The sequence below is a fragment of the Narcine bancroftii genome, chromosome 1 (genome assembly GCF_036971445.1).
Source record: "Narcine bancroftii isolate sNarBan1 chromosome 1, sNarBan1.hap1, whole genome shotgun sequence".
Lineage (NCBI taxonomy): Eukaryota > Metazoa > Chordata > Chondrichthyes > Torpediniformes > Narcinidae > Narcine > Narcine bancroftii.
In genome coordinates, this window is record NC_091469.1 from 332,239,623 (window position 1) to 332,252,330 (window position 12,708).

The 12,708-nt window shown below is 39.1% G+C and overlaps 1 protein-coding gene across 13 annotated transcripts in view; it reads left to right on the forward strand.

Annotated features, from left to right (window-relative positions):
* ulk4 (unc-51 like kinase 4) overlaps positions 1-12,708 on the forward strand; it is a 655,266-nt gene that overhangs the window by 24,333 nt on the left and 618,225 nt on the right. For all 13 annotated transcript variants that reach the window (XR_011348088.1, XM_069908808.1, XM_069908860.1 and 10 more), the window contains exons 6-9: positions 1,187-1,288; positions 6,897-6,968; positions 8,758-8,833; positions 11,264-11,359. Coding sequence is in view for 12 of the 13 variants with exons in the window: in XM_069908808.1 (XP_069764909.1) it covers positions 1,187-1,288; positions 6,897-6,968; positions 8,758-8,833; positions 11,264-11,359 (346 nt within the window). In the remaining variant the exon portion in view is untranslated. The remainder of the gene's footprint in view (positions 1-1,186; positions 1,289-6,896; positions 6,969-8,757; positions 8,834-11,263; positions 11,360-12,708) is intronic.

Below are 12,708 nucleotides of genomic sequence, written 5' to 3' on the forward strand. Positions count from 1 at the left end.
TTTTCCATGGTTTGCATATTGCAGTGGATCCTCTGTATTTATTTTCAGGAAGTTTTCTGCAGACAGTCATCGTCGACACATCTAAACATGCCTGCTGAAGAGTGTTTCTGATCTGCCGGACATACTTTTGGGTATTTTTCTTCATTATGATTTCTTCTGTCAACAGCAGCGGAGTCTTCTTTTGAATACGAATCCCTTTGCAATTACTGAGGTCACCGGTGCACTCTTTCTTCTCACTGATGTTCCAAACTGTTGATCTTGATAATCATAAGGTTTGGGCGATGTTTTATTCTTGTTTTTCAGCCTCGTAATGGCTTCTATCACTTTTATTGGCACAACTCTTGACTTTGTGTTGGAAAAATGGCAACTACAAACTCGTGCTAATCAAAAGCTTAGAAGCAATCCGAGCTCTCATACCTGCACCAATGAAGCAATTAAACATACCTGAGTACTTACAAACACCCGTGAAACCAAATGTCCTAAGCATTAATGTGCCCTGAAATGAGCAAATCATTTATTTTAAAAAAAAATGCTGTACATGGTCAAACCAAAATGTATGTAAATAACCTTGAATAAAATCTGGAATGTGCACTTTAATTATATGTGATTTGTTTGTTTACAAATTTAAATTTGTGGAGCACAGTGCAAATAAAGGAAAAAAGTATCTTTGTCTCAAGCATTATGGAGGGCATTAGGCAGGATGCAGAGTGGGGCAGAGAAGTGGCAGATAGAGGTCAACCCGGATAAGTGTGAAGAGATAAATTTTGGAAGGTCAAAATGTAGAACTGACAATAATACTCTTAAGTTCTGTCTAACCAACTGCCACATGATGAACCAATTTTGCTTTGCATATCTTAACCATGTGTGAGGCACTTTGGGCTTGGTATAATGTTCATTCAGCAAAAGCAAAAAAAAGTTACATGGTATATGCTTTTGAATATGTGATAAAAAGATTACATTGAATTTCAGAAAACCATCAAGTGGCAAAGAAAACATGGAAGACCCAGGTAAGCAATGGAGATGAACTGATGAGAAAATGCAGAAGAAAGCAAAGATTTGTGTGACATTACAGTTGACTTTGCTTTTAGTAAAGTTCCCACTCCCCTGTTTAAGATGTATGTTTCAAGAAATTCTGGGTGCAGTTTGAATATTTTGACATATAATTTGATAAATCTTTCCTTTTTAGGATCCACAGTATATATGGCTCCTGAAGTTGTAAAGGGTGAGGAGTGTTCTGCAGTCAGTGACTTGTGGTCTCTGGGCTGTGTACTGTACGAGATGTTTACAGGTTAGTTTTTTTCCTCGGTTCACTGCACTCCCTCAGGCAGATGCATATTTAAGTTCGTTTATTTTTCATCTGGTACAACCGGTCCTTGGTCCAACACATTGAAAATACAAATACAGACATAATACACATACAGACAAATGATACATATGCACAAATGTACAATATATGCAAATATTAAAAATATAAATGTTAAATATCTTTGTGTTGGTTGTTTTTCCAGACTCTTTTGTGTAGTCTTCCAAAGGCGCTATTTGCCTTGGCGAGTCTGTTGTCTATCTCATTGTCGATCCTTGCATCTGATGAAATGGTGCAGCCGAGATAGGTAAACTGGTTGAGCGTTTTGAGTTTTGTGTGCCCGATGGAGATGTGGGGGGGCTGGTAGTCATGGTGGGGAGCTGGCTGATGGAGGACCTCAGTTTTCTTCAGGCTGACTTCCAGGCCAAACATTTTGGCAGTTTCCGCAAAGCAGGACGTCAAGCGCTGAAGAGCTGGCTCTGAATGGGCAACTAAAGCGGCATCATCTGCAAAGAGTAGTTCACGGACAAGTTTCTCTTGTGTCTTGGTGTGAGCTTGCAGGCGCCTCAGATTGAAGAGACTGCCATCCGTGCGGTACCGGATGTAAACAGCGTCTTCATTGTTGGGGTCTTTCATGGCTTGGTTCAGCATCATGCTGAAGAAGATTGAAAAGAGGGTTGGTGCGAGAACACAGCCTTGCTTCACGCCATTGTTAATGGAGAAGGGTTCAGAGAGCTCATTGCTGTATCTGACCCGACCTTGTTGGTTTTCGTGCAGTTGGATAATCATGTTGAGGAACTTTGGGGGACATCCGATGCGCTCTAGTATTTGCCAAAGCCCACTCCTGTTCGGCTCCGAATCATGGGTCCTCTACCGGCACCACCTACGGCTCCTAGAACGCTTCCACCAGCGTTGTCTCCGCTCCATCCTCAACATCCATTGGAGCGCTCACACCCCAAACGTCGAGGTACTCGAGATGGCAGAGGTCGACAGCATCGAGTCCACGCTGCGCTGGATGGGTCACGTCTCCAGAATGGAGGACCATCGCCTTCCCAAGATCGTATTATATGGCGAGCTCTCCACTGGCCACCGTGACAGAGGTGCACCAAAGAAAAGGTACAAGGACTGCCTAAAGAAATCTCTTGGTGCCTGCCACATTGACCACCGCCAGTGGGCTGATAACGCCTCAAACCGTGCATCTTGGCGCCTCACAGTTTGGCGGGCAGCAGCCTCCTTTGAAGAAGACCGCAGAGCCCACCTCACTGACAAAAGGCAAAGGAGGAAAAACCCAACACCCAACCCCAACCAACCAATTTTCCCTTGCAACCGCTGCAATCGTGTCTGCCTGTCCCGCATCGGACTGGTCAGCCACAAACGAGCCTGCAGCTGACGTGGACTTTTTACCCCCTCCATAAATCTTCGTCCGCGAAGCCAAGCCAAAGAAAGAAAAGAAAAGAAATGTTAAATAAATAGTTAAGTCATGGAGGCTTTGTATGCACAGGACATCAGTGACTCATCAGTCTTGCTGCCATGGGGAGAGCTGTACTTCAGCCTGGTAGTTCTAGTTCAGATATTCCTGAATCTCTTTCCTATTGGGAGTTGCTGAAAGATGCAATGTGTGGAATGGTAGAGATCCTCAATAATTTTGTGAGCCCTCTTTAGACAACGATCCTAGTAAATCCTATTGATGGGGGTGGGGCCAGGGAGGCCTGAGTAATCTTCTCTGCCACTCTTACAGTCCTGTGGATTGACCTCCGATCTGATGCTCTACAGCAACTGTGTCACAGTGTGATGCTGCTGGCCAGGAAGCTTTGGATAGAGCTCCTGTGGAAAGCTGGCAGGATGATAGCTGGTAGCCTCACATGCATCAGCCTTCTTAAGAAGTGCAGTTGCTATTGCGCCTTCCAGGATAGGTCACTTCTTAAGTGGACTCCAAGGAACTTAGTGCTCTGTAATCTCTCATTTCCAATCTATTAATATGCAGTAGAGGGAGGTCGTCCTTGGTTCTCTTACAGTCCACAATCTTTTCCTTTGTCTTGTTCACTTTGAGACTCGGGTTGTTCTTGCACCATTTCAAGAGATGTTCTATCTATTCTCTGTAGTGCGACTCAGTGATTTCGCTGATGACACCAACTACTGTTGTGTCATCTGTAAACTTGATAATACTGGAGGAGCTTGATCTGGCAGGCGAAATCAGAATGAGAGTGCGAGATTAGGGTAGAAGAACACCTAAATTTGAAGGGAGGAACCAGAATGTTAAAGTTAATGACGGAGGGGGGTGGTAAAAGTAGACGGTAATCAAAGGAATGTATGTGGGGGGAGGGCATTCTCTTAAGTATATATATTTCAATGCAAGGATCATTGTAAGAAAGGTGAATGAGCTTAGAGCATGGATTAACACATGGAAGTATGATATTGTAGTCATTGGTGATACTTGGTTGCAGGAAGGGCATAATTGGCAGCTAAATATTTCCAAGGTGTGATAGAACAGGCGGGAGATAAAAGGTAAAAGGGTCGCATTGCTTATTAGAGAAAACATTTCAGTCGTGCTATGGCAGAATAGATTGGAGGGCTCATCCAGTGAGGCTATCTGATGGAAGTGAGGAATGAGAAAGGCATGTAACTAATGGGAGTGTATTATAGATCACCCAATGGACTGAGGGAATTAGAGCAGCAAACATGTATGAAGATGGCAAATATGTGTGTTTATATAAAAAAAAGTTATGATTATAGGAGATTTTCCACACAAACACTGGGATGCTCATACTGTTGGGTTGGAATTTGTCAAATGTGTTCAGGAAAGTTTTTAAATCAATACATAGAAGAACCAACTACAGAAGAGCAGTATTGGATCTCCTATTAGGGAATGAGATAGGTCAGGTGACAGAGGTTTATGTTGGGGGACACTTTGGGTATAGTGATCATAATGCTATTAGTTTTAGGTTAATAATGGAAAAAGATAGGGCTGAGCCTAAGGTTGATTGGAACAAGGCTAATTTTAAGGAGATGCAAAAGGATTTAGAGGGTGTGAACTGAGATCATTTATTTTCAGGGAAGGATGTAACAGATATTCAAAGGGGAAATTTTGAGGGTACAGTGTTGGTATGTCCCTCTGAGGATTAAAGGAAAGGTTAGAAAATTTAGGGGACCTTATTTTTCAAAGAATATTGGGAATTTGGTTTGGAGAAAGAGGGATGTGTACTATACGTATGGACAGCAGGGAATATAAAGAGTGTTTTTTAAAAATATCTTAAAGAAATTAGGCTGAAAGGAGATATGAGGATGCTTTGGGAGGCAAGGTTTAAAAAAAAATCCAAAGGGTTTCTACAGGTACATTAAAAGCAAAAGAATAGTGAAGGATAAAATTGGCCCCCTTGAGGTTGGCCATGTGAGAAGTCAGAAGAGATGGAGGAAATGTTTTTTTTCTTCAGTATTCACTAAGGAAAGGGATATTGAGCCAGGCGAGATAAGGAAACATGGTAGTGCGGTCAGAGAAAATTTACAAATTAATGAGAAAATAGCATTGGCTGTTTTAAAGAGAATAAAGGTTGATATTCCCTTGGACCCTGAGGGAGGTTAGTGCACAAATTGTGAGAGCTCTGACAGAAATATTTAAAATGACACTGGCCATGGGTTAGGTGCCGGAGGAATGGAGGGAAGCTCACGTTGTTCCGTTGTTTAAAAAAGGCTCTAAGTAAACCTGGTAATTATAGGCCTGTGAGTCTGACACCGGTGGTAGGTAAATTAATGGAGAATGTTTTTAGAGATAGTATATACAATTATTTGGAAAGATGGGGGTTGATTAGGAGTAGTCTTCGTGGTTTTGTATGTGGTAAATCAAGTTTAACAAATCTTGTAGCGTTTTTCGAGGATGTGACAAGAAGGTTGACAAGAGGAAGGCTGTAGGTGCCTGTATGGACTTTAGTAAGGCCTTTGAGAAAGTTCAGCATGAGGTTAGTTATTAGATATTAATGTTGAAGTAGTGAACTGGATTCAACAATGGTTGGATGGGAGATACCAGAGAATAGTGGTGGAAAATTGTTTGTCAAATTGGAGGCCGGTGACTAGTGGAGTGCCTCAGGGATCGGTACTAGGTCCATTGTTGTTTGTCATATATATGATCTAGAAGATGATAGGGTGGTAAATTGGATTAGTAAGTATGCAGATGATATGAAGATTGGTGGTGTTGTGGACAGTGAAGAAGGTTTTCAAAGCATGCAGACCTGTTAGAAGAGTGGGCTGAAAGATGGCAGATGGATTTTAATACTGATAAATGTGAGGTGCTACATTTTAGTAGGACTAATCACCAAAGGTCATACACGTTAAATGGTGGACAACTGAAGAGTGAAGTAGAACAAAGAAATTTAGGAACTCTGGTACATAACTCCCTGAAAGTGGAATTATGCTTTTAGTGACTGATGTACAAGTACACCTAGATCACATTGCACTTCCCCACTTCCTAACTTGACTCCATTTAAATAATAATCTGCCTTCCTATTACTGCCACCCAAGTGGCTAACCTCGCGTTTATCCACATTAAACTGCATTTTCCATGCATCTGCCCACTCACCTAACCTGTCCAAGTCCCCGTACATTTTCCTGACATCCTGCCACCCAATTTTGTATCATCTACAAATTTCTAAATGTTATTTATTTATAATCCCCTTATCTAACTCATTAATATATATGATAAACAACTGAGGACCTGCGGGACCCAACTTGTCACATCTTGCAATCCCGAAAGTGACCCGTTAATCTCTACTCTTAGTTTCTTGTCCGTCAGCCAATTTTCTAACCATGCCAGCACCCTACCTCCAATACCATACTCTCTGATTTTTCCTACTAATCTCCTGTGCAGGACCTTATCAAAAGCCTTCTGAGAGTCCAAGTATACTCTATCCACTGGCTCTCCCATGTCCACTCTTCTCATCAGATCCTCAAAACATTTCAGAAGATTAGTCAAGCACGATTTTCCCTTCAGAAATTCATTCTGACTTGTAATTATACTATTATTTCTGTCTAAGTGGTCTGTTATTTCTTCTTTATTTATATATTTATATATATTCTAATATCTTCCCCACTACTGACACTAAATAATTAGCAACAAAAATTGCCAATACTTGGGAATGTAACCGGAAGCTTGGTATGGGAAATTGGAGAAATGTCCTGGTTTGTAATGACTGGACATTCTTCGAAATCCTTGGACTGAGGGGCATGTGCCATTTAATATCTGCTTTTCCTGTATATCTAATTATAATTTATTGATCAAGAAATATTTGATGCTGTCCTTAAATGAAATGGCTAGAAATAAGTTACTTTATTGTTTGACTCTTATGAGTATGTACATATCTCAATTAATGTGGATTGCTTAGCTAAATGCTAATGTGGGAAAAATGAGTTGAAGACTAGGAGAAGAATTTATTGTAGGTTGTGTGTTCGATGGGACAGTTACATAGCAATATAATTTGGAAAGTTAAAGAAAGCAAATGATCATTGGTGTTTTTCAATGGGTGCAGGAAAATTATGATCAAATAAAGGTTTTCATTGTTGGTAATTTATTTTGTTATTTCATAAATTTATTTTTACTCAACAGGAAAACCACCATTTTCCTCAGAAAATGGATTGGTGGAGATGATTTTGCACCAAGATCCACCCAAACTTCAAGGTTCAGTGAATTTTCAAAATATTTTGTGGAGTGTTCAAGCCACTGCGTGATAACTGTTCCTAACTACCTCAGCAGAGTAGCTGCCTGACAGCACCAGAGACCTGGGCACATTCCTGACCTTGGATGCTGTGTGAGGCTGACTTGTTCTCCCTGCAACTGCTTGGGGTAGTGAACAAATCTGAGGGAAATTAATGAGAATGTGGGAAGAGTATAAAACAAAACAATTAATGTCGAATGACTGATTAATAGCCAGCATAAGACATAAGAGCAGACATAGGCTTTTAAGCCCATCAAGTCTGTCCTGCCATTTGATCAAGAGCTGATCCATTTTCCAACTCAGCCCCACTGCCTGGCTGCCTTCCCATAACCTTTGATGCCCTGGCTAATCAAGACCCTATCATCTCTGTCTTAAATACACCAAGTGGCCTGGCCTCCACAATTACCTGTGGCAACAAATTCCACCAATATACCACCCTTTGGCTGAAGAAATGCCTCCTCATCCTTGTTCCAAGTGGACACTTTTCAATCCTGAAGTTATGCCCTCTTGTCCTGGACTCTCCCACTATTGGAAACAACCTTTCAACATTCAAATTATTTCAATAAGTCCCCCTTATTTTCCTAAATTACAATGAGTATAGGCCAAAAGCTGTCAAACGCTCCTCTGATAGCCCTTTCATTCCCTGATATGCTCAGTAGGCTGAAGGGCCTGTATCCATGCAGTGGAAGGAAAAGACTAATGGAGTTTTGAAGAATTCAGATCCTGTGTGATCTACTTGACACCATGGTATTGTGTGGTTGAAATGAGGCATTGCTTTTTCTGTCTTCCCACCACTGTTCACCACATTGAACCACCATTCTCCAGGGCAGAATATTGCTTTTCTGTAGGGAAAGGTTACACCTTAAGTGGTTTGTGTTTCCAGGGTGTCTCATGTAACCTTTGATTCTTTTAAATGCTTCATTGCCAATGAGGTTTGCCTGCAAGTGCAACAAGAACAGGATTTTTCTTGTCCTTGCCTACCAGCCTCCACATCAAACCTATCATCCTCCGTGATTTCTGCCACCTACAAAGTGCTCCTACCTCCAGACACATTTCCCTCTCTGCAGGGGCCGCCTCCACCATGAATCCCTTGTCCATTCCTCCCTTCCCAACAATTGCTCTCTTGGCACCTACCCCTGTGACCGCAGATGGTGCTTCACTTGGGCCCTCACCATCTCCCTCACCACCAGTCCTTCTAAGTGAAGCAATACTTGTGAACCAGCAAGGGTTATCCTCTGTATCTGTAGTACAGTAGCCTGACTGTTTTCCACTCATACCTCAAGGCTCAGACCTGAAACACCAGTAATATATGTTTGTCTTGTAGATGCTGCAAAACCTGCTGAGTTCCTCCAGCATTTTTGTGTTTTTGTTACAATCACAGTGTCTGTAGACTTTAGTGGTTCAGTACATCTGAAGTGCCCTTGCTGTTAAAAAAAATAAATATGCAATTGCTCCACAGACCTTGCAGTTCTGATCCTCTGCATTTGGTTGTCATGTGTTCTGAATTTATTACTATCTGAACTATATTACTTGTCAACTCTCCAGATATGTGCTGGAGAAACTCAGCAGGTCACGTTGCATCCATAGGAAGTAAAGGGTAACTGCAGCATCTGGAGATTTTCCTGTTTACTCCAGATGTAGTTGCAAAGTTGGTTCATTAGCCCAGTTTTGAAGGAAAGATAGCTTGCTGAAAAATGTTCTGATGCTTGTATCCAAGTGGCAATTGAGTTTAAAACACACAATCTTTCGCAGGACCGAATGGACAACAACCTTCGACTGCATTCCTTGGTTTGATTGAAGACCTACTTCAGAAGGACCCTCCAAAAAGGTACTTGCACTGAATGGATTAGGGCTTTTAGTCATCATTTAAGGGAAGTCATCCCATTGTGCAATAAGTGAATGTTATAGCAGCAAATAATTTGTGGGGTTACAGTTAATCCTAGAATTGAACAGCACAAGAAACCAGCTCTTCATCAGTGACCTTCCTTCAATTACAAGGCCAGATGTTGATATCTTTGCTGATGAAGGGAAAGGCTATAAATTTCATACAATAAGGTAGCACTGGGGTTGGTTCATCATGCTTATGAGTGCTTTTGGGTAGAGTTATGCAGTAAATCCCATCTTACCCAAAATCTGAAGGGTGTTTGACGTGAACCGCTCTTGTTTCTCTTTGCTCAGGTGCTGCCTAACCTGCTAGGTGTTTTATGTTTCTGTTCCATTCTTCATGATTTCTGATTTTGAAAGACTCTATCAAATCCCTTCTCTGTGAAGAACAATACTGTCCTGTCTTTTCCATTAACCTTCCACTTTGCTATCGCTCCTAGAAATGCCTGAAGGCTGGTTTTCTTTTTCAAATAGTGTTTGTAGAACTGAACATGATGTAGAATTGGTACAAGGTGTACCAGGATATACCAAGTACCGAACAAATATTTATAAATGTTTTCGCAAAATTTCCTTTTTTGTACACTTTTTTTGAAAATTTTATTTAAGACAAAATATTACAAAAAAAAGGAAAATACAAGATACAAATACAGATATATAAAAAAAGGAAGAAAAATATAGAAAATAACAATAGTAATGATAATATTCCCCCACCCCCTCCCTCCGTCTACTAACTACATCATCTTAACTTCCTCCCTCACCCCTCGGAGCCTTAAAAAATGTACATTTAAAATTAGTTAATCAACGTGCCAGCTCTTTACATAACTCTTACTTAAGATTAACCATACAATCCAAATATAAACTCCACATTTTAATTTAAAAAATGAATAATTATTTTGCAAATTGTAATTTTTTTTCTAAATATAAAGGTGATTGCAATTTATTATTCCATCTTTGTATATTCAATTCCACATCATTTTTCCAAGTTATCGCTATACATTTTCTTGCAACCGCTAACCTTAAACACATAAATGCCAATTGTGGCATATCAACCAATCCCAAAGTAACAGCATTCATATAACCCAATAAACACATCATTGGATCCATTTGCAAATTGATTGTAAATAAATCTCTCAAAAATTTAATAACTTTTTCCAAAAAAAGTAGCTGTCTTTTCTCCACATCTAAAACATAGTCTGTTGGACTAAATCTATATTTCTTCAACTTCTCAGGAGTCAAATATAATTGATGAATAAAATTATAATTAACCATACTATATCTCACATTAATTAATTTTGTAACACTATCAATACACATATTTGACCATTCCTCCCAAGACAATTCAATATCTAAATCTTTCTCCCATTTCTCTTTTGTCCTATATAACCCAACTTTATCCATTTTTTCTTGCAACAACCTTTACATATCTGATATAAATCCTTTTGTTTCCTTACCAACCATTAAAATCTCAATCTTAGATTGACTTGGTAAAGTTAAATCTTTACCAAATTGTATTCGCAAAAAATCTTGAACTTGATAATAAGTAAAAATAGAATTTGCAGAAATACCAAATTTCTCTTGTAATCTATTAAATGTAGAAAATTTACCCGCCTCAAAACAATCTTGTATAATACTAATTCCTTTCAGTTTCCAATTTTTCAAATAAGGATTATTTAAAGAAAATGGAATTAATTTATTCTGATACAACGGTGATTTAATCGAAATTTTCCTTTTAGAACCTATAAGCTGATCCTGCTTATACCATATATGCAGTATATGTTTTAATACTGGTAAATTATATTTTTGTAACAATAAGGGATTCCATTTATAAATAAATTTACTCATTTCTTTTTTGAAAATTTGATCCAATTCAACTTTAGCCCAGGCCGGTGATTGTTGAACATGTACACTTGTTGATAAGGCTACATCTCCCTTTTTTTAAAACAAAACATATTTCTCAGTTTGTTGCACTCCTTCAGAGATTTATGTTTATGTACACTCAGGTGTCTTGTTTTCTTGCACCCCTTTAAGATTGTATTATTTTGGACTTCTAGCCTTTATCATTGACATGAAACATGTCTCTATGTGAAGCGTCATCTGTCATGTATTTGCAAGTTTGGTCAGTCTGCCATGTCCTTTTGAAATCTTTTATTTTCCTGCTCATTCTTTGTTAAATTGTACAAGTTTCATGCTCTCTCTGAATGTGGATACGTTGCCCCTGTTTCTATTTGTTGCATGATTAAAAAGAGCACTGACTCCGGGAAAATATAATTAATTGCGAAACAGCAATTCACCATAACATTTTATTCTGTAGAAAAATTTGCCCAAAATTTTGCAGGGTTCAATCATATTCATTAGACATTTCCTTCTTCTGCAGACCAAATTGGAGTAGCCTTTTAGAACATCCTTTCTGGCAAGGAGCCTTTACTGGATTTGTAAAGGCCTTAAGTGACGATGAGAACAACAGCACAAGGTCAGGAGCAAAATGTGAACATTTGTCAGCTTATCTGGTCCTTTCTACTTTGTAGTTTTCTGATTTACTATGTTTTTCATAATATCCATAAAAAACCCAGTCAGCTTTAAATAATGGGGTCCAATCTTATTGCTGTTGAATTTTAAATGATCACAATAATTAGTGTATTATAATAATTTTGGATTCCTTGTGGATTAAGTATATGGATCACCTCATGAAATGAATTATTTTATCCCATTCAATTAAAACATAGTTTTTAAATAAATTTTTCTGTCAATTACCGAGTGAATGAGGTTATAAATCAGAAGACAGATTTTTGTGTACCTTGTTTTTACAAACCATGTATTCCTCCCCCTCCCTCCTGCATGTTATGTGCATGCTATATATGAACATTTTAACACAATTATTAGTGGGCTAGGGAAAGTCAATCGCCAATTTATAGGGAGCATGGGGATATTAGTGAACGTAAGAATATGATAGCAGCATTGAAAGAACATGCACAATTAATAGCAACTGACTGAAAGATGTGCTGGCAATTTATAGTGAGCGTGGGAATATTAGCGAGTATGAGAATATAATAGCGGCAATAAAAGTGCACAATTTATAGCATGCATGTGAAATTTTGATCTTGGGAATATCTTTTTGTACTGAATGCCATGGTATTCCTATAAACAGGACATTCTGGGTAGATCACTGCACCTTATCAATGTTCATTACCCAGACCTGTCTCTGAGGGAGGGGATTAACATACCAAATGCCTCTGATTTGAAACATTAGAATTAAAATCCTGCTTAACGCTGAAGCCTGTCTTTGATCTATTTAATTGATTCCCCTTCAAAGCTTGTTAATATGTTGCGGCAGGATATCATCTATATATCGGGCGATTGACACATCTTGGGGTAGTTGATTACAGTAGATTAACTGTGGCAGATACTAGTATGTGCTTTGTCTCATGTCCCATTTAAATGCAAATTGCTTTTGTCAGTTAGAATACTACACCTGCGCAGTATATGCGTGTGCACATTATAGGAGTAAAACTATGTCTGTGGACATAGTAAGTTGTTTTGCCATGATATTTATCGTTGCCTAGTTGATGCCATTATTGAGTTTGTCAAGAGAAGTTTACAGTTTGTTTATCCTTGGTATTGAGCTAATATAAAGGTTTCTCTGTGGAGTACACATGCTGGAGAACTCAGCAGATCGTGCAGCATCCACACGAAGGGTAACCAATGTTTTGGGCCTGAGCCTTTTATCAAGAATGGATGGTGCATAACCTGCTTAGTTTCTCCACAACATCTGTGTATTTAATTGAGCCAGCATCTGCAGATTTTCTTATTTAAGTTCATTAA